This window comes from Copadichromis virginalis, linkage group LG3 (assembly GCF_057382275.1).
Source record: "Copadichromis virginalis isolate Kocher_CV1m ecotype Utaka linkage group LG3, C_Virginalis_male_GT1.1, whole genome shotgun sequence".
Classification (NCBI taxonomy): domain Eukaryota; kingdom Metazoa; phylum Chordata; class Actinopteri; order Cichliformes; family Cichlidae; genus Copadichromis; species Copadichromis virginalis.
This window is the reverse complement of record NC_140620.1, coordinates 52,072,874-52,095,074: the sequence shown is the minus strand read 5'-3', so window position 1 is coordinate 52,095,074 and position 22,201 is coordinate 52,072,874. Positions and strand designations below refer to the sequence as shown.

At 43.5% G+C, this 22,201-nt stretch overlaps 2 protein-coding genes across 2 annotated transcripts; one reads left to right on the top strand and one right to left on the bottom strand.

Annotated features, from left to right (window-relative positions):
* The first annotated feature begins 1,971 nt into the window (after nt 1–1,971).
* LOC146715198 (uncharacterized) lies at nt 1,972–21,971 on the top strand. Its single transcript, XM_085451631.1, has 3 exons — nt 1,972–2,171; nt 16,677–16,777; nt 18,785–21,971. Exons 2-3 carry the CDS (start codon nt 16,760–16,762, stop codon nt 21,035–21,037), a joined length of 2,271 nt encoding a protein of 756 aa, XP_085307757.1. The 5' UTR covers nt 1,972–2,171; nt 16,677–16,759; the 3' UTR covers nt 21,038–21,971.
* On the bottom strand, nt 3,078–4,382 carry LOC146715199 (zinc finger MYM-type protein 1-like). The gene has a single exon (XM_085440912.1). The coding sequence runs from the start codon at nt 4,380–4,382 to the stop codon at nt 3,078–3,080; it is 1,305 nt and encodes a 434-aa protein (XP_085297038.1).
* Nucleotides 21,972–22,201: the final 230 nt, after the last annotated feature.

Sequence of the window (22,201 nt, the reverse complement as noted above, 5' to 3'; positions counted from 1 at the left end):
TTGGGCTGATTTTAAATCAAATCAAATCAAATCAAATCACTTTTTATTGTCACATCACATGTGCAGGCACACTGGCACAGCACATGCGAGTGAAATTCTTGTGTGCGAGCCCCACAAGCAACAGAGATGTGCAAACACAACAACACAAACGAGCAAAATACAAGAATGGCCAACCTGAAACTAATAAATATATGTACAATATATAATAGTGTATGCATTTCTGGATGCATTTCTTTAACATCACTACAAAGTGTTGTTAATTATTTTTAATCATATTCAGGTTACCACAAATTGTTTTTTCATTTGTTGAACTTGAAATGTTTGTTAGTAGGTAAACAATTAGTATTGTACAGTCAGAAATATCAAGTTATTCTTAATACTGCAGACTTGCAATGAACAAGTTGTATGGGCAGAAATCTGTGCCATCAGAAACTGAATTTGAATAAGTTAAATTTGAATTTGAATTGCTCAGATTGAATCTGAATTGTAACTTGAATAAATGCTTTTGAAAACTGAATTTGAATTAGTCTAATTTGAAATTGAATTTATGGTTTGAAAATGATCATCACTAAATTGAAATTGAATTTTATATTTTGAAAATGAATTGATTTGCTTTGAAACTGCATTTTATCCTTTAAAAATTCAGCTCTCGAATAATTTCAGTTTCAGTTATACAATTCAATTTCAGTTCCAAAATTCAGTTTTTTGGAACTTACATCCGGTTCCGGTTCAAGCGCAGATTAATAGAACTACGTTTTACTAGCGGACCGAAAGTGTTACCGACGGGAATCTACAGCGTCTTGAGCTGAGTTAAGACTTCAGAAGTCATTTGTCATGTCGAATGACCAGCGGATGAACTCTCAAGTTGGTAATAAATGTATTACATGTATAAGAACAAGCGTCATGTTAATTGTAGCTGTTAGCTAAAAACGCTAATTTAGCGTAGTTTAACCTGAATTCAGCTTTGACAACAAATATGATCGACTGTTTCTAGTAGAATTCCAAAGTTGTCATCTTGGACCCTCTCAGAGTACCCCCTCTCTATGCTTGCAGAGACCCCTACAGTAGGGAAACATGCAAAACCATCTGTCCTCTCTGTCCTCTCTGTCCAAAATGTCCATCTCTGTCCATCCTCGAAGATGCCAATGTTCACATTTTGGACAGAGAGGACAGATGGTTTGAAAGAGGAGTGAAAGAAGCCATCTATGTCCACTGTGAGCGACCATCTTTGAACAGAGGCGGGGGTTTACGACACCAACTCTCTGCCATCTATAATCCAGTTTTGAGATCCCTTCCCAGACGCCTTAATGCCCACTCACATCCTGGGCCATCTGATCTCAGGAATTCGCATGATAAGGTGGGGCCAGGTTTCACAATGAACTCACCCGAAACTCTGACTGGTTGGGACCCACACCCAGTTTCACACCTTGGCTCAGGCGATTAGAGGATCATCAGGGGGTCCTTTTGTCCCTCTGTGGGGGGAAACTCCCACTAGGTTTATATCTGGGACTCTCCACCATTTGACCTTAGAACTGAAGAAGCTTCTCGGATGAGAGGTGAAACGTCTTCAAGTAACTTAAAGAAGTCCAGACGGTTTTCTTTGCAAGCTCCTTTGACTACGATGACCTGGATGACTGAGAACCTACACAGACAGGTACAGTGATATTTATTAACAGCATGTAGAAGTGTTACTTCTGATGCATAGAAATCCCACAGTGGAAATATTATTATCATCATTTCCAAGAGTGTAATAATTTTAATTGGAATGAAAAGAAAAGCAGAAGATCGATACCAAAATATGCAGTATCGCACATCACTACCCACAATGCATTGCGGCCTGCCGTCAATCCCGAAGCGCGCTAATTTTGAAATTACACACCACGTGATTACGTTGTGCAGCTGAGTCACGTGACCGCACAGCAACAAATCGCTGCAGATGTGGGTAAAGGGGGCGGAGCAAAGTGTATGCGCTGGAGAGGACTCGAGCAGAGAGAGCTGCTTTTTCGTGAAACGGGAGTAAAGTAGTAAACCTACAGGATCATATACAACTACCTACTTTTCAATCGATATCTGCACCGCTGTCTCTTGGATTGTAGCTGGATCTGTTAACTGTGTTTGGAAAGGCTTCTAGCTTAATCACAGAGTTCTCTTGTTTGTGGGCTCATCTAAAGGTAAGCACGGAGCTAACTTTGATGTGGTTTTAGTTTATGTTTTTCTCTGGTGAGAATAATAGATTGCTTACTATACATTGACGTCAGGGAGACTGTAGAGTTTGTGATTGCTTGCAATATTATAATATGGCGGTTGCTAGGAGGTAAGAATACATATAGCAAAAATAATCTTGGAATATGAACAAAAGGATGGAGTGCAGGGGAGGAGAACAACCAACCCCCACCCCAGGACATGAAGCCACGGGTACAAGCCTGGGGGAGGGCAATCAGCCTTTAGTGGACAATTATGTTATGAAAAATGACATATTAACTACTACAAAACACTGACCTTTGTGGGAATGCTTGGAGCAGACTAACATGTGAGCTGGAGTGTTCTGCGACGTTATATTTGTCTTCGAATGGTGTGAAATGTGAAAGCCTGCATGCCATAGTTTGCCCTAGTGCAGGCCCGGCCCTAACCAATCTGGCGCCCTAGGCAAGATTTTAGGTGGCGCCCCCCTACATCGGCAGTGTAGTGTATGTACTCACAAGAAACCGAATAGCTTTGTCTTTGACCTTTTTTTTTTTTACTTAAAGAAAGCAAATTCACAATCAGAATAATTAACAAGATAAAAAAATATATGAATAAATAAATGAATACAAAAAATGAATATATGAAATACAATAAATTTTACATACATAAACACAATAAAACGTGTCAACAAGTTGGATAAAATAAATCAAAAATACAATATAAATAAGGCACTGCACAAAACAAGATATTAAATAAACCAGTATGACTTTAACAACTATATTACAAAAAAGGGGATCCTACAGAGTTCTCTAGTTGTGCTTTTTAATACTGCATTAACTAGAATGACTTACAAATTACTGTACACCACCCCCTCATCAACCTCACATGACCTGCTACAGCCTTACTCTCCTAGTCTTTCTTGCAGCAAAGTCATCTACAACATCATCATATGACAACTGATTTGAGACCACATGATTTATGCTTATGATGGAAAGTCCACTGAGACATTCTTGCATCATAGTATATCTCAGGTAGGTTTTAATGAGTTTGAGCTTAGAGAAGCTTCTTTCAGCAGCAGCCACTGTAACAGGAAGAGTGGCAAAGATTCTCAGAGCAACCCACATGTTGGGGTAAATTTCTGCCAGCTTCTTCTCATGCAGGAAGGTCAAGAGTTCCATGTTTGTCATGTTCTTTGATGGCAATGGTGGGAAATTCTGCATTTCCATTGCAAGTTCTGTGCCATTAATGTCCGGCTGGCTGTCATGGGTCAGAGTAGTACTCAGTGTTTGGCACTGCTGTAGCAGCTCTTCTTTTTGTAAGTTGTGGAAATTGAGGAGTACTCCAAACTTGTCATTCACCTCTCCAAGGTTCTGAAATCTCTCATCAAGTGAAGAGATGGCTGTATCCACTACCACATTAAAAAATGTGGTTTCCATTTTTTTAAGTGCATCTTGTATGGGGTCATCTGGAGACTCATAACCGAAGTGCCTTTTGGTGGTTCTCAATCGCTTTTGTTTGAGTTCAGCCTCCACATTCATTTCTTCACACATCTCCTTTGCCGTTGTCTGTGCATCAGAAAATCCAGTGTTTCTGTAGCTGGTGAGGGAATCTTTGGTTTTCTTCAGCAAGTCGACAGCCACATCTAGCTGCATGGAGGGCGACTGCATGAGTTTACTCACATACTGGATCTTGCTGAGAATGTCATACCAGATGGCTGTACAAATGCAAAAACGATAGGATCCAATCTCCTCAGCCAAAGACTGGGCTTCAACTCTGACCACAGGGTCTGTAGCTGTTTCCCTCACCTCCAGAAGAGCCTCTCTGACTTGCCGAGCCTGATATCTGACTGCCTCAATGCTTTTTATCCTGCTTTCCCATCTGGTCTCAGCCCATGATTTCAAGGTGGTTTTCACATGTTTCAAGAGAACACCCCACCTATGGGTGGAGGCTGAGAAGAGCTTGAATAATTTTGCTAAATGCCCAAAGTAGCCAAGGGCATCTGGTGAGCTTTTTGCAGCATCAGCTACTACCAGATTTAAAGTGTGGGCACCACATGGGACCAAAAAAGCTCTTGAGTTTAGCTGAAGCAACCTTGCCTGAACACCTTTATTTTTTCCCTTCATGTTGGCCCCATTGTCATAGGACTGTCCTCTGCAGTCTTCAAAAGGAATGTTAAGCTCCTCTATCCGTTTTAGCATGAGAGTTGACAAATGATCTCCTGTTGATTCCTCTGCAACAAGAAAGCCCAGGAAATGCTCTTTAACTTGTGGTATGCCTTCTTGTGACACTATCCTGACTATGACAGAGAGCTGTTCCTTATGACTCGGATCAGGTGTGCAATCTAAAATGATGGAGAAATACTTTGATGTTTTGATATCTTCCACAATGCGTTTTATTATTCTTGAACTGATGGTGTCAATCAGTTCATTTTGGATTGTTTTTCCCAGATAATGTATGTGACTGCCAGCTCCACTTTCTACTCTACTGACATGCTGCTTCATCACTGGATCAAATTTGGCCATAAGCTCCACTTCTTTCAGAAAATTGCCATTGTCTGGTTTATTTAATGTGTCTGTGGACCCCCTGAAAGCCATGTTTCTTTCAGCTAAGGACTGAATTATTGCCACCAAACGATGTAGAACTTCACGCCACCTTTTTCTCTCAGCCTCAGCAAGTGCCATCTCTTGTTTATCTATTGTGAGTCCTTTCGCAAAACAGACCTCCAAGTCCTTCCATGTTGCCATGTGAGCATTATGCTCCTGGCTATCCTCATGGATAGGGATGGGTATCGTTTAGGTTTTATCCGATACCGGTGCCAAACCGGTACTTTTGAAACGGTGCCGGTGCTTAAACGGTGCTCAAACCGGTGCTTAAAGAATGGAGAACACAAAATTGGTCCAAAAACCTCTCATGTTCAGCTGTTTTTTGTAAAAAGATAACAATGTTAGCCTTTTCTGCAGCTATGGGGCATATATGGTATCACTCTTGGCTGGAAGCAGTGCTTAAACAATGGAAAAAACACAAAAAACACAGGCTGCTGAGTTTGCATATTTTGCTGTGAAGTACAGCCAGACTTTTGACCGCTTTGTCTTGGGCATTTTTAATCTGTAGCTCTGCTCTAAAAGAACGTACATACCTGGCCCCGCCTACTATCCTCGGAAACGTAAAATGATTGGCTAGAATCTAAAGTGTATCACAGCTCAGGAAAAAAAAGCACCGAAATGTGCGCTGCTTTTCGGTCTGGTTACTACCGTACCGGACACCGGTACCCATCCCTACTCATGGACCTTGAGCAAGTGGCTTGCATTTTTCCAGTCCTTCAGACCTTCCCTACTCAGTTTGTAATCTCTCTTGGAAAACATTTTGCAGCAGAAGCAGTGCAAGCTATCCTCTTTTTTCGAATACATAAGCCAGGTTCTTCTCACCTTTTCCCCATTGATTAAGAGTCTGTTAAAATAATCATGCTGACACCTTCGCCCGTCTTTCTGTTTCGGGAATGTGAAGTCACTATCAATTACAAATGGACCTCTGTGAACTAACTCTGTTCGTACCTTTTCAGTTAAAGCAGAAGGCCAGTCAGCAGGGTCTATTGGTGCAGCAGGAAGACCGCTTGATGCTGCTGCATCACTGCTGGGTTGTGCTGCTGAGGTGGAGGCAACAGGAACACCGCTTGATGCTGCTGCATCATGGCTGGGTTGTGCTGCTGATGCTGCAAAACTGGTGGGTTGTGCTGCTGAGGTGGAGGCAACAGGAAGACCGCTTGATGCTGCTGCATCATGGCTGGGTTGTGCTGCTGATGCTGCATCACTGGTGGGTTGTGCTGCTGAAGTGGAGGCAGCAGCGGTAGATGTGGTAGATGGCCCAGGGGTGGGATTTAGAAACTTCAACAGTGCATCTGAAGAGAGGAGTATGTGACACCACTGAGTATTAAAGTCTAATAATAAAAACATATGATTCCAGGAATAAAATGAAATGATATAATATAAATGAAAAACCAAAGAGATATATGTATGATGTTAACTGATATGCAAATTAGATTAGATTCAATTTATTGCCATCATTACAGTAAAATGCTGAATAGCAGAATGCAAAGTAACAGTATAATATCATATGAGAATGTTATGTTATGATTATCTTTGACCGAATCACAGCAGTGCTCATATTAAAAAACAGCATTCCCTCTCATGTGATATTGCTTAATTAACATTAATGATGTGCACTTTAACAACTAGACTTACAACTATAATATATACAGGGGTGGAAAAGTGACTATTACCTGCAGGGTAAACGTTAGCTAACCAGAAGGCAATAACAATGTAAACAAAAAAACACCTGCTTAAAAGATGAATACAAATGAGGAATGGTGGGAAAGGTGGGAGTACTGTAATTACTTAACGTTACATTATTATTTTCCATAACAATTTAGCCCCCTCCACAATATTAACTGACGTTAAAACAGTTAACTAGCTATTTATTGATTAGCAATTAGCGAATCATGTAACATTAGCTTAATGCTAAAAATTTAGGTTACTATCACATTCAGACAAATAATTTCATGTAGGCTAACGTTACCTACCTCTGTCTTTTTCTTGTTTCTCCTCCTCTTCTTTTCTCTTTTTTTTTCTTCCCTGGGCACCTGACAGTTTTGGCCTTTTTGACATCTTGTGTTGATTTTTTGATGTGGTGACGTCCAAAAGGAACCATGATACGGGAAGGGAGGGGGCGCACCGTGCGGGGAGGGGGGGGGGGGTGTAATGTTGTAACAAATAGCTCCATGCCCTCCTGGGTTTTAATTGCACCTTAGAACACACATGCATCAACACTACAATGAGCGGGTGGAGGGAGGTTTGGAGTCTTCTCTCACCCCCGTTCTCTGCGGCCTGCTAGAGCGGGGGGGCTAGGAGGAGTTGGCCGTCCGACTGCGGTCTGGGGTGTGGGGCCTCCCTGCTGCTGCGGAGTCGGGGCGGTCTGCCTCTCCCCACCGCAGGGAAAAGGGTAACACCACCTGGGTCTGGGTGCAATCCCCCCCTCCAGGGGCAAGGGTACCTAGACCCGGTTCGTAGAGTACGCTTGGGGAGTGTGATCGTGTGTACAGCGTCTCTTTATGTCTGTCTCCACGTCGGTTGAGTGTGGAGTAAGTGCATATGAGAGCATGAAGGTGGGAATGGATGTTTGTGTCTGTGTGTGCCTGTATGTCTGTGTCTATATGTCAGGTTGGGTATCAGTCGCCACCTCTCTGGGGACATCTCAGGCCCTCCAAGGTTTGGAGGCCTATCTCCACCCACCACAACTTCCCCTGCCGGTGGCGGACTCCCTCAGGTGTCGGTGCGTTGGTGGTTCTTTGTGTCTGGGGGTGGGCGTCCGGGTACACACCGGCTCACTCCTTGGCGGCCGCTTATTGGGGCTCGCTCGGGCCACTTCGGAGGTGGGGTGCCCCCGGCCTCTCGGCCTGGTGTTTATCAGCGGCTTGTACATGCATGTACATGCAGTGCTGCCGTCTTCCGTTTCAGTCAGTTATTACGCTCTTTAATCCTACTACGTATCTCTGCGTCTTTCGGGCTTTTACAAAGCTTCAAAAAAAGAAAAAAATATATATTTTAGGGGTGCAACGATACACAAAATTCACAATTCGGTTCGATATTTTTTCGATAGAAAAAAATGTTCATGCCTTTTTAATTTGTCATTTATTAAAATTATAAATATATATTTTAACTCAAAAGTACAGTTTTTAAATTTAATGTTGCCGAAACAACAAAGTAATAAAAAAATAAATCTATCTGATCGAGAAATCACTCATCTTTGGAAAAGAGAGTTTATTACAGAGAAATGTCTCTTTCCAAAATAAAAGCTATACTATACGCTTCTTCTGGGCTATACTCTCAGCAGCATATTAAACATATCAGGTCCCCATAAGGAGAATCATGTGCTAATGACTCGGGTAAAGTTTGTAGTAGGGCTGGGCGATATGACCCAAAATTCATATCTCGATATTTTTTAGCTGGATGGCGATATAAGATATATATCTCGATATATTTTTTTAAAGCCATAAAGTAAGAACAAAAAGAGAGTTCTTAGTCAAAGCTGTGTCCCAGATGTCACACAGGCACTTTTATTAACATAGAGCAGATGTACATAAAATTTACTCAAAACTAAATTATGAGCATTTATTAAATAATAATGCTCCATAAATAAAAGAAAACAATGTTGTTTTTGTGCATAACAAAAAGCTCACAATTGTGCAGTCAAAATGTAAACTAAAAGACGCTGAGCACAATAACAAAGACAGATTTCACAGCTGCTCTGTTCCCAACTTGTACTGCGTGACTGACAGCCTGGAGTTTGAAATCCGCTTCGCAACCACGTCTCTTAACAGGTGCCATTTATAGTCCTTATACACAGTAGGGTAATATTACGTTGAAGCACAGTACGTATCACTCCGCGAGGCTCAGCCGTAATGCTCCGACAATCCATCAAGCGGTGCAGCTCCGTAGCTTACTAAAGTCGTACTAAAACATTTTTTGACAGATTGCTGAGCGCCGTGTTCCACATAAAATCAGTTCGCGGCCATCAAGCACAACCAGAATTCATACATAAGGCGCGCTGTCAACTTTTGAGAAAATGAAAGGATTTTAGTCCGTGCAGCCCCTCTGGGCTGCATGGCGTTAGCGTGGTTAGCTCGTTAGCGTGGTTAGCTAGCTAACACGTTGACGCCGTCCAGCCCCACGCACGGGGCGATGCGCAGTAACTCGTTAACGGAGATTTGCCGTGTCCATCTTGTCGCTTCCTGCAGGTGAAGCGATGGGGGACGAGGAGTTGTGTTCAGTGAAGGAGAGGCGAGGCCGAGTAACATTGCGTAAAGACGAAAGTGGACGAAAGAGAGGCAAACCTGCGGCTCCACAAGTATAATTATAACGTAACATAGACTATATCGATATAAAGGATATTGTCACATCTTATATCTCGTATAAAAATATATCGATATTTTTTTAAAAACTCGATATATCGCCCAGCTCTAGTTTGTAGCATGCGTGCTTGTTGTTTTTGTCTGCTTCCACTTGTCTTTGCACTAGGATGATGTCGGTGTAAATGTGCAGTCATATTCATTGTGTTCCCACTTGTGCTGTCAGCGTTAATCTCATTGAAATGACGTTAACGCCACAACACTGCAAATCTCCGTTAACGAGCTACCGTGGGGCTAACTGCGCTAACACAATAGTTCCCACCCATGTAATTGAGCATTGCGTGGCACATCCAACATACTGTTTTACTTTTGTCCATGACGCGCTTACCTTAAGGGTCATACTTACGGTGGCCCCTAGAGACAAAGCACTTGCAAACTCCAAAACACTTGCAAACGCGCGTATGCACAAAATGCAACACAAAAACTCACGCGCGTGGTTTTATTCGCGTGTCAAACGCGCCAGACGCGCTACACTGACGCGAGTTTCACGCGTTTTGGCATTTTCGCGGGACCCGCAATCGCGTGTCATCGCACCTTTCCATTGACTTTACATGTAAACCTGACGCTCTATTCGCGTCCATCGCGTTCGGTGTGAACACACCGCAAGTCATACAGAACAGATATCAGAGCCTTAAACAGGCTGACTTCTGCTAAATGGGTCAAACTGGGCAGAAAGTAAACAAACACATAACATCCTTATAGAATATGATGTAACACTATAGATCAACTTAGCTCAGAATATATAAAGCATATAAACAATTACAGCAATATGATGCAACAAACACAGCAGTGCTACTAATCCAAAATACTCAAAGCTTCATAGAACTGAAACAAACATTTATTTTTAGCTCCATTCTGCTGCTGATACATACTTTAGGTTTCTGAATATTAAACTTGTTGCTGCCTTTCATAGTGTGTAACTTGAAGGCCCTGAGTACTTTCTCCCACACTGAAAACACTGGGATGATAACATTATTTGAACATTACCTAATAAGACTGATTTAGGACAGACAGTTATGTTAAACTTTCCTAGCAATCCTTCACAAACAGGGAACAGTCTGTCTATTCTCTCCATCTGTCAGCTGCTGCTGGCTCTTCCTCCTCCTCTTCCTCACACACTGCTGAGTTTGTCCTGGTGGATCATCAGGGGTGCAAAGCCTCACACATGATGTGCAGCAGTGGGTCCCTCAGTCTGTCCTCACTCTGGACACTTGCAGTTGTCACACATGGAAATCAAATGTGTGATAAGCTGCAGGATTCAAACACAAGTGTAACTTATAAATGAATGTTCATACTTTTATTCCACAATCGGAGAGAAAGAAACAGAGAGAGAGAGTGCAGGACAGACAGACAGGTGACAGTCTCAGGTGTATACACTGCTACAAAACAGCACCAGAGAAGGAGGATTTAGTGTTTGTGTTATTACGAAACAAGAAGAGTTCCCAGATGGTACAGTGGACACATGTGTGACTCCTGTGATTAAAGCATCTTTCTTTCAGCTTAACGAGTGAACCGTCAGCTCGTTCAAACAAACGTTAAAGTCCGTTTGGCTCAACACCACCAAACAGAGGCAGCAATATAACATAGCTAACATTAACTGTAGAATATACAGTGGGGCAAAAAAGTATTTAGTCAGCCACCGATTGTGCAAGTTCCCCCACTTAAAATGATGACAGAGGTCAGTAATTTGCACCAGAGGTACACTTCAACTGTGAGAGACAGAATGTGAAAAAAAAATCCATGAATTCACATGGTAGGATTTGTAAAGAATTTATTCGTAAATCAGGGTGGCAAATAAGTATTTGGTCACCTCAAACATGGAAAATCTCTGGCTCCCACAGACCTGTAACGTCTTCTGTAAGACGCTTTTCTGTCCCCCACTCGTTACCTGTATGAATGGCACCTGTTCGAACTCATCATCTGTATAAAAGACACCTGTCCACAGCCTCAAACGGTCAGACTCCAAACTCCGCCATGGCCAAGACCAAAGAGCTCTCGAAGGACACCAGGAACAGGATTGTAGACCTGCACCAGACTGGGAAGAGTGAATCTACAATAGGCAAGCAGCTTGGTGTGAAAAAATCAACTGTGGGAGCAATCATCAGAAAATGGAAGACATACAAGACCACTGATAATCTCCCACGATCTGGGGCTCCACGCAAGATCTCATCCCGTGGGGTCAAAATGATCATGAGAACGGTGAGCAAAGATCCCAGAACCACACGGGGGACCTGGTGAATGACCTGCAGAGAGCTGGGACCAAAGTAACAAAGGTCACCATCAGTAACACACTAAAACGGCAGGGAATCAAATCCCGCAGTGCCAGACGTGTTCCGCTGCTGAAGCCAGTGCATGTCCAGGCCCGTCTGAAGTTTGCCAGAGAGCACATGGATGATACAGCAGAGGATTGGGAGAATGTCATGTGGTCAGATGAAACCAAAGTAGAACTTTTTGGTATAAACTCAACTCGTCGTGTTGGGAGGACGAAGAATACCGAGTTGCATCCCAAGAACACCATACCTACTGTGAAGCATGGGGGTGGAAACATCATGCTATGGGGCTGTTTTTCTGCCAAGGGGACAGGACGACTGATCCGTGTTAAGGACAGAATGAATGGGGCCATGTATCGTGAGATTTTGAGCCAAAACCTCCTTCCATCAGTGAGAACTTTGAAGATGAAACGAGGCTGGGTCTTCCAACATGACAATGATCCAAAACACACCGCCCGGGCAACAAAGGAGTGGCTCTGTAAGAAGCATTTGAAAGTCCTGGAGTGGCCTAGCCAGTCTCCAGACCTCAACCCCATAGAAAATCTGTGGCGGGAGTTGAAAGTCCGTGTTGCTTGGCAACAGCCCCAAAACATCACTGCTCTCGAGAAGATCTGCATGGAGGAATGGGCCAAAATACCAGCTACTGTGTGTGCAAACCTGGTAAAGACCTATAGTAAACGTTTGACCTCTGTTATTGCCAACAAAGGTTATGTTACAAAGTATTGAGTTGTATTTTTGTTATTGACCAAATACTTATTTGCCACCCTGATTTACGGATAAATTCTTTACAAATCCTACCATGTGAATTCATGGATTTTTTTGTGTATATATATATATACACACACATATATATATATATATATATATATATATATATATATATATATATATATATATATATATATATATATATATATATATATATGGGCTACTGGAACAAGAAGGCATCGGTGGGCAAGAGACGAAAACAGGGCATTGTTGGAATGCTACTACGCAAGTAACCCTGGCGGAAGGGGCTACATGAATAGGATGAGGGACCTATGGATTCTTCGATACCCAACATCCACAATGACGGCGAAACAACTAGTAGCTCAGTGTTCCAACATTCGAAAGAAGGGACTGCTCTCACAGCTAGAGATTAACGAGGTACAACACAAATGCTACGGCAAGGAGGAGTCAGGACGCCAGGTCAGGGGGGAGATATCATCACCCGAGATTGGGTACATAGCCCCAAGTGCGATAGGAGAAGGATCGTTGAGTGCGAGAGGAACTGACCTGAAAAATAGGATCATGGCCAAGCTTGAAACCTGGATCCCCCGTAGCCGGTTACCAAGATTACGTGAAGTACCCTCAGAAGGTCTGCTAGATGATGTTAATGCAGCACTACGGGCAATACCTACAACCACGATTACCGACACTAACAAGCTCATCTACAATACGGCAACAGTGATCAGTGAGATGCTTGGCTACAAGTTGAACAGCGACAAGGGGCAGTACCCTCCATGGAGAAGGAGGCTAGAGGGCAAGATCAAAGTAGCACGGAGGGAGGTTAGCCAACTAACGGAGTTGCAGAAAGGTGCGACAAATAAGGTGCCTAAGAAATACAGCAAGCTGTCCATACCTGAGGCCTTGGAAACTGCCAAGCAAAGACTCACAGCCTTGGCCAGCCGCTTGAGGAGGTACACCAGAGAGATAGAAGGCAGGAGAATAAACCAGCTGTTCTCCACAGAACCAGCAAAGGTGTACTCTCAGTGGCAAGGGAACAATAAGAGAACAGCACCACCAAGGCTGGAGACGGAGCAATACTGGAAGAGCATATGGGAGAAGGATGCAACCCATAACGGCAATGCTCAGTGGCTAGAGGATCTGAGGGCAGACCACAGCGACCTCCCTGAACAGGGTCCAGTAACCATCACAGTGGCAGATATCCAAGAAAGGGTCTCCAGTATGAAGAGTTGGACAGCACCAGGGCCCGACATGGTTCACGCCTACTGGCTGAAGAAGCTGACTGCACTCCACGAGCGTCTGGCAGCACAAATGAACCAGCTGCTAGTTAACGAGAGACACCCGGAATGGCTAACTGAAGGCCGGACGGTCCTGATCCCCAAGGACCCCAAGAAGGGACCGGTCCCCTCCAACTACCGACCAATAACCTGCCTCAGTACTACATGGAAGCTCCTGTCAGGCATCATATCGGCTAAGATGAACAGGCACATGGGTCAATACATGAGCGGGACACAGAAAGGAATTGGCAAGAATACCAGAGGCGCAAAACACCAGCTACTGGTAGACAGAACAATCAGCCGAGACTGCAAGACCAGACTGACCAACCTGTGCACTGCCTGGATTGATTACAAGAAGGCCTATGACTCAATGCCCCACAGCTGGATACTGGAATGCCTAGAATTGTACAAGATCAATGGGACCCTAAGAGCCTTCATCAGGAACTCAATGGGGATGTGGCGTACAACACTAGAGGCCAACTCCAAGCCCATAGCACAAGTCACCATCAAGTGCGGGATCTACCAAGGAGATGCTCTGTCCCCACTGCTGTTCTGCATAGGCCTGAACCCCCTCAGTGAGATCATTAACAAGACTGGCTACGGATACCGACTACGGAACGGAGCAGTTGTCAGCCACCTCCTGTACATGGATGACATCAAGCTGTATGCCAAGAGTGAACGAGACATCGATTCACTGATCCACACTACCAGGCTATACAGCAATGACATTGGAATGTCGTTCGGACTGGAGAAGTGTAGTCGGATGGTAACAAAGAGAGGGAAGGTAGTCAGAACTGAGGGGATTGAACTACCAGAAGGCAACATTGCAGACATAGAGGACAGTTACAAGTACCTGGGGATCCCGCAGGCGAATGGGAACCATGAAGAGGCCGCTAGAAAAGCTGCAACCACCAAGTACCTGCAGAGGGTCAGGCAAGTCCTGAGGAGTCAGCTGAATGGTAAGAACAAGATCCGGGCCATCAACACGTACGCCCTGCCCGTGATCAGGTACCCTGCTGGGGTAATAGGCTGGCCAAAGGAGGAGATAGAAGCCACTGACATAAAGACAAGAAAGCTCCTTACCATGCATGGAGGGTTTCACCCCAAATCCAGCACCCTGAGGCTGTACGCTAAGCGGAAGGAAGGGGGCCGGGGACTGGTGAGTGTCAGCACCACAGTCCAGGATGAGACAACGAACATCCAAGAATACATTGGGAAGATGGCCCCAACTGACCGAGTGCTCAGTGAATACCTCAGGCAGCAGAAACCCAAGAAAGAGGAGGGAGACGAGGAACCATCATGGAAGGACAGGCCCCTGCACGGTATGTACCACCGGCAGATAGAGGAGGTGGCTGATATCCAGAAATCCTACCAGTGGCTGGACAAAGCTGGACTGAAAGACAGCACAGAAGCACTAATCATGGCAGCACAAGAACAAGCTCTGAGCACAAGATCCATAGAGGCTGGGGTCTATCACACCAGGCAAGACCCCAGGTGCAGGCTGTGTAAAGATGCCCCAGAGACAATCCAGCACATAACAGCAGGGTGCAAGATGCTAGCAGGCAAGGCATACATGGAACGCCATAACCAAGTGGCCGGCATAGTGTACAGGAACATCTGTGCCGAGTATAACCTGGAAGTCCCGAGGTCAAAATGGGAGATGCCCCCAAGGGTGGTGGAGAATGACCGAGCTAAGATCCTGTGGGACTTCCAGATACAGACGGACAAAATGGTGGTGGCTAACCAACCGGACATAGTGGTGGTAGACAAACAGAAGAAGACGGCCGTAGTGATCGATGTAGCGGTTCCGAATGACAGCAATATCAGGAAGAAGGAACACGAGAAGCTGGAGAAATACCAAGGGCTCAGAGAAGAGCTCGAGAGGATGTGGAGGGTGAAGGTAACAGTGGTCCCCGTGGTAATCGGAGCACTAGGTGCGGTGACTCCAAGCTAGGCGAGTGGCTCCAGCAGATCCCGGGAACAACATCGGAGATCTCTGTCCAGAAGAGCGCAGTCCTGGGAACAGCTAAGATACTGCGCGCGCATATATATATATATATATATATATATATATATATATATATGATTGATTCTTGCCTCTACACATCCTGAGGCCGAGTCAGCAGGGAATTTGCACATTAACAGTGCAGTGGATCCTGCTTGTGCCGTGATATTCAGGACTGCAAACCGAGCAGGTTCACTGACTTTCAGCTTGTTGTGTTTGTGGATATATGACTGACTTTAATTATTCACAAAATCATCACATTCTCTGTAAGATTAAAGTCAACTATTGTACGGCGTATATTTTGAAGTAAAGGCTTTAAAACCAAGTTAGTACAAACATCGCTAATGTCACATAACTTTCCCGACATGTGGCCAACAGTGATGTTTTAATGTTCTTCATTATAAAAACATTTGCGCATAAATAAGTGACATAATATTCAGTACTTACTTCTGAAAGTTTACTCTTCATCCGCTCTGCTTCCGCCGTTTTTTTTCCCCCGGCAAAATTGTCCACACCACTGCCGCGCTATGAAGTCTGGGATATGTTGGGCCATGAAGGCTACACCGACCCATCCTTAAAATTCAGGGAAATTAAGGACGCATTTTAGGGCTGCATTTCGAGCAGCCTTTGAATTGGGACAGTCTTTGTCGTGTCGCTGTGACGTAATCGGCCTTAAAATGCGGCCTTTAAGGCTGCAGACCCCAAATCCGGTCATTGGTACTTCCTGGCTTGTGTAGTTACTAGGTAACAAAAGCTCAACACTGCCCCTAGCGTCCTGGAGCACTTCCGTTGTGTTTTGGAATTTGCATGTGTTTTGGGGTTTGCAAGTGTTTTGGAGTTTGCAAGTGTTTTGGAGTTTGCAAGTGTTTTGGAGTTTGCAAGTGTTTTGGAGTTTGTACGTGCTTTGTCTCTAGGGGCCACCGTACATACTTCACATGAAGACCAAAATAGTTCCAAAGTCCAGATCTGAATGAGGGTGGGGGAGGTTCAATTTGCCATGTTGCAACCAGCTTAGCTACTGTCTTGCTAGCTTGTGCTGCGCTCAGTGGATCTGCGCTCGACAGTGGAGCCTAGGCGGAGTAGTCGAATGCAGATCCACTGAGCTCTCAACACAGACAGCATCATCAGAAGAAAAGTTGATAAAATAAATTAAAATTTTGTATTGTTTGATACATATGCGTACCGAACCGAAAGCACTGTATCAAACGGTTCAATATCGATATCGATCGATACTTTTTTTTTTTTTACAACAGGAGTAACAGGAGCAGAAGAGTCTGGAACAGCAGAGAAACAATTTCAGCCATTTGGACTCAGCTCAGCCACTACAGAGGAAAAAATGTCTTCAACACAAAAGGTGAGAAAAACATCACAGACAACACAACACTGTTATTGAAACTGTGTGTTCAGCTGCTTGGTTTTTAAAAACCCGTTAACAGCAGCTTTATCTTTTCTATCCTGGGCTCATCCATACAGGGAGTGCAGAATTATTAGGCAAGTTGTATTTTTGAGGAATAATTTTACTATTGAACAACAACCATGTTCTCAATGAACCCAAAAAACACATTAATATCAAACCTGAATGTTTTTGGAAGTAGTTTTTAGTTTGCTTTTAGTTTTAGCTATTTTAGGGGGATATCTGTGTGTGCAGGTGACTATTACTGTGCATAATTATTAGGCAACTTAACAAAAAACAAATATATACCCATTTCAATTATTTATTTTTTACCAGTAAAAGCAATATAACATCTCCACATTCACAAATATACATTTCTGACATTCAAAAACAAAACAAAAACAAATCAGCGACCAACATAGCCACCTTTCTTTGCAAGGACACTCAAAAGCCTGCCATCCATGGATTCTGTCAGTGTTTTGATCTGTTCACCATCAACATTGCGTGCAGCAGCAACCACAGCCTCCCAGACACTGTTCAGAGAGGTGTACCGTTTTCCCTCCTTGTAAATCTCACATTTGATGATGGACCACAGGTTCTCATTGGAGTTCAGATCAGGTGAACAAGGAGGCCATGTCATTAGTTTTTCTTCTTTTATACCCTTTCTTGCCAGCCACGCTGTGAAGTACTTGGACGCGTGTGATGGAGCATTGTCCTGCATGAAGATCATGTTTTTCTTGAAGGATGCAGACTTCTTCCTGTGCCACTGCTTGAAGAAGGTGTCTTCCAGAAACTGGCAGTAGGACTGGGAGTTGAGCTTGACTCCATCCTCAACCCGAAAAGGCCCCACAAGCTCATCTTTGATGATACCAGCCCAAACCAGTACTCCACCTCCACCTTGCTGGCGTCTGAGTCGGACTGGAGCTCTCTGCCCTTTACCAATCCAGCCACGGCCCATCCATCTGGCCCATCAAGACTCACTCTCATTTCATCAGTCCATAAAACCTTAGAAAAATCAGTCTTGAGATATTTCTTGGCCCAGTCTTGACGTTTCAGCTTGTGTGTCTTGTTCAGTGGTGGTCGTCTTTCAGCCTTTCTTACCTTGGCCATGTCTCTGAGTATTGCACACCTTGTGCTTTTGGGCACTCCAGTGATGTTGCAGCTCTGAAATATGGCCAAACTGGTGGCAAGTGGCATCTTGGCGGCTGCACGCTTGACTTTTCTCAGTTCATGGGCAGTTATTTTGCGCCTTGGTTTTTCCACACGCTTCTTGCGACCCTGTTGACTATTTTGAATGAAACGCTTGATTGTTCGATGATCACGCTTCAGAAGCTTTGCAATTTTGAGACTGCTGCATCCCTCTGCAAGATATCTCACTATTTTTGACTTTTCTGAGCCTGTCAAGTCCTCCTTTTGACCCATTTTGCCAAAGGAAAGGACGTTGCCTAATAATTATGCACACCTGATATAGGGTGTTGTCATTAGACCACACCCCTTCTCATTACAGAGATGCACATCACCTAATATGCTTAATTGGTAGTAGGCTTTCGAGCCTATACAGCTTGGAGTAAGACAACATGCATGAAGAGGATGATGTGGACAAAATACTCATTTGCCTAATAATTCTGCACTCCCTGTATATACAGAATCTACATTCAAAATCAGAAACCACAGAAGTCACAAGAAAATACAAAGATCATATTTTATCTACACACATTGAAACAACAATATCATCAGTTGAACTCAAAAAAATTTTGTGAAATAAAAGATTTTCTCTGCTGATCAATATTTCCTAATGTCATTTTAATTATACCTCTCTTTGTGTCACATCATTGTAATGTGATACTATCACCAGAAGGTGGTGGTAACACACCAGCAATGTGTTTGTTGACATGTTTGATTCCACTGACGGAGGGAGTTTCAGTTTGTTCCACGACTGCATTTCACTCACTGCCTCTGTCACTGCAGGACCAACATGGAGCAAGAAGTCAGCACTCTCAGGAGGCTGACAAACCTCACAGAAGAAAGGGAGAGAAAACGTACAGCTGTGAGTTGTGTGGAAAGTCTTTTACCCTGGCTGGAGGCTTAAAAAGACACAAACTCATCCACAGTGGAGTTAAACCTTACAGCTGTGACTTGTGTGGAAAGTCGTTTGTGCAGGCTGGAGCCTTAAAAAAACACCAACTCATTCACAGTGGATTTAAACCTTACAGCTGTGACTTGTGTGGAAAGTGTTTTACCCAAGCAGAAAACTTAAAAACACACCAACTCATTCACAGTGGATTTAAACCTTACAGCTGTGACTTGTGTGGAAAGTCTTTTGCCCGGGCTGGAGTCTTAAAAACACACCAACTCATCCACAGTGGAGTTAAAGCATACAGCTGTGACTTGTGTGGAAAGTCTTTTACCCTGGCTGGATATTTAAAGAAACACCAACTCATCCACAGTGGAGTTAAAGCATACAGCTGTGACTTGTGTGGAAAGTCTTTTACCCTGGCTGGAGACTTAAAGAAACACCAACTCATCCACAGTGGAGTTAAAGCATACAGCTGTGACTTATGTGGAAAGTCTTTTACCCTGGCTGAAGCCTTAAAAAGACACCAACTCATCCACAGTGGATTTAAACCTTACAGCTGTGACTTGTGTGGAAAGTCTTTTACCCTGGCTGGAGCCTTAAAAACACACCAACTCATCCACAGTGGATTTAAACCTTACAGCTGTGAGTTGTGTGGAAAGTCTTTTACCCATGCTCAAAGCTTAAAAAGACACCAACTCATGCACAGTGGATTTAAACCTTACAGCTGTGACTTGTGTGGAAAGTCTTTTACTCAGGCTGGAGGCTTAAAAACACACCAACTCATCCACAGTGGAGTTAAAGCATACAGCTGTGACTTGTGTGGAAAGTCTTTTACCCTGACTGGAGCCTTAAAAAAACACCAACTCATCCACAGTGTAGTTAAACCTTACAGCTGTGACTTGTGTGGAAAGTGGTTTACCCAGGCAGAGAACTTAAAAACACACCAACTCATCCACAGTGGAGTTAAATCTTACAGCTGTGACTTGTGTGGAAAGTCTTTTACCCTGGCTAAAGACTTAAAAAGACACCAACTCATCCACAGTGGAGTTAAATCTTACAGCTGTGACTTGTGTGGAAAGTCTTTTACCCGGGCTGGAGACTTAAAAAGACACCAACTCATCCACAGTGGAGTTAAATCTTACAGCTGTGACTTGTGTGGAAAGTCTTTTACCCGGGCTGGAGACTTAAAAAGACACCAACTCATCCACAGTGGAGTTAAACCTTACAGCTGTGACTTGTGTGGAAAGTGGTTTACCCTGGCAGAAAACTTAAAAACACACAAACTCATTCACAGTGGATTTAAACCTTACAGCTGTGACTTGTGTGGAAAATCTTTTACTCAGGCTGGAGGCTTAAAAAGACACCAACTCATCCACAGTGGAGTTAAAGCGTACAGCTGTGAGTTGTGTGGAAAGTCTTTTGCCCGGGCTGGAGGCTTAAAAAAACACCAACTCATCCACAGTGTAGTTAAACCTTACAGCTGTGACTTGTGTGGAAAGTGGTTTACCCAGGCAGAGAACTTAAAAACACACCAACTCATCCACAGTGGAGTTAAATCTTACAGCTGTGACTTGTGTGGAAAGTCTTTTACCCTGGCTAAAGACTTAAAAAGACACCAACTCATCCACAGTGGAGTTAAATCTTACAGCTGTGACTTGTGTGGAAAGTCTTTTACCCGGGCTGGAGACTTAAAAAGACACCAACTCATCCACAGTGGAGTTAAACCTTACAGCTGTGACTTGTGTGGAAAGTCTTTTACCCTGGCTAAAGACTTAAAAAGACACCAACTCATCCACAGTGGAGTTAAACCTTACAGCTGTGACTTGTGTGGAAAGTGGTTTACCCTGGCAGAAAACTTAAAAACACACAAACTCATTCACAGTGGATTTAAACCTTACAGCTGTGACTTGTGTGGAAAATCTTTTACTCAGGCTGGAGGCTTAAAAAGACACCAACTCATCCACAGTGGATTTAAACCTTACAGCTGTGACTTGTGTGGAAAATCTTTTACTCAGGCTGGAGACTTAAAAAGACACCAACTCATCCACAGTGGAGTTAAAGCGTACAGCTGTGAGTTGTGTGGAAAGTCTTTTGCCCGGGCTGGAGGCTTAAAAAAACACCAACTCATCCACAGTGTAGTTTAAGCACACTACTGTGACTTGTGTGGTAAAGCTTTTGCTCAAAGTCGAAACTTACAGAAGCATCTAGTTACCCACCCTGGAATTAAGGCGTACAGCTGCGATTTTTGTGGAAAAAGGTTCAGTGACAAACAGTACCGAAATATTCACCTACGGATTTACACTGGAAATTGTTTCCTGCTGTGATCAGTGTGGGAAACTGTTTACAACAGATGCACAGTTACAACGACACATGTTTAGCCACTCTGAGGAGAGACCTTACAAAAGTGAACTGTGTGAGAAGACTTTTAAAGTTCCACATCACCTGAAAAAAACACCAACAGATCCACACCAGAAATTAACTCTACAAGTGCAGTTACTGTGAGGATGTATTGATTTTTTTATCTTGTAATTTTAACCTGATTGTTTGGAACAAGTCTAATCGGTAAACTTATGGAGTTATACTGAATGAACAGTTTGGAAAAATGAAGAGTCATTTTCGCTTGGTAAGCTGAGTGTTATAATGCAAACAGTAAAACGTAGTTGGACATTGGCAGAGATCACTTACGCTGTCATTGTTTAGAAGCAGAGCAACACAGATGGATCCAGTTCTCAACCCTGTCGTCACTGTGGTGGTGGGAAAACGTTTCTCTGTGACCTTTGTGGAAAAACCTCCAATCATCAACGGGACCTTAAACCGCATCAACGTAGACACTGGAGACAAAATGAACTACTGCAAAGAATGTGGGAGAGGCTTCCACACACCAAGTACATTAAAAATACATGAACTCTTCCACAGTGGGGTTAAAAAGCACATCTGTGACTAGTGTGGGTCATCCTTCACCACTGCACGTGAGCTTAACGAACAAGAATGAGCAAATCCACACAGGAGAGACACCATACAAGTGCAGACACTGTGACAAAAACTTCTCACAATCAGGTCATCGTAACAAACATGATTGTACACTAGAGCTGGGCGATATGAGATTTTTTCATATCACGATATGTTTTTTTCATTTCAGGCGATAACGATATCTATCACGATATAAGCCAAATAACTATATTTGTAAGATTTAAATGTGCCGTTGCTCACAAGTAAAATGTGAAATAATCAGCAGCTTGTTTTTATTTAAATATTTATTTCCCATAATAAGTTCAACAGGGTAGATGTACTTAAGGAACATGAGACTT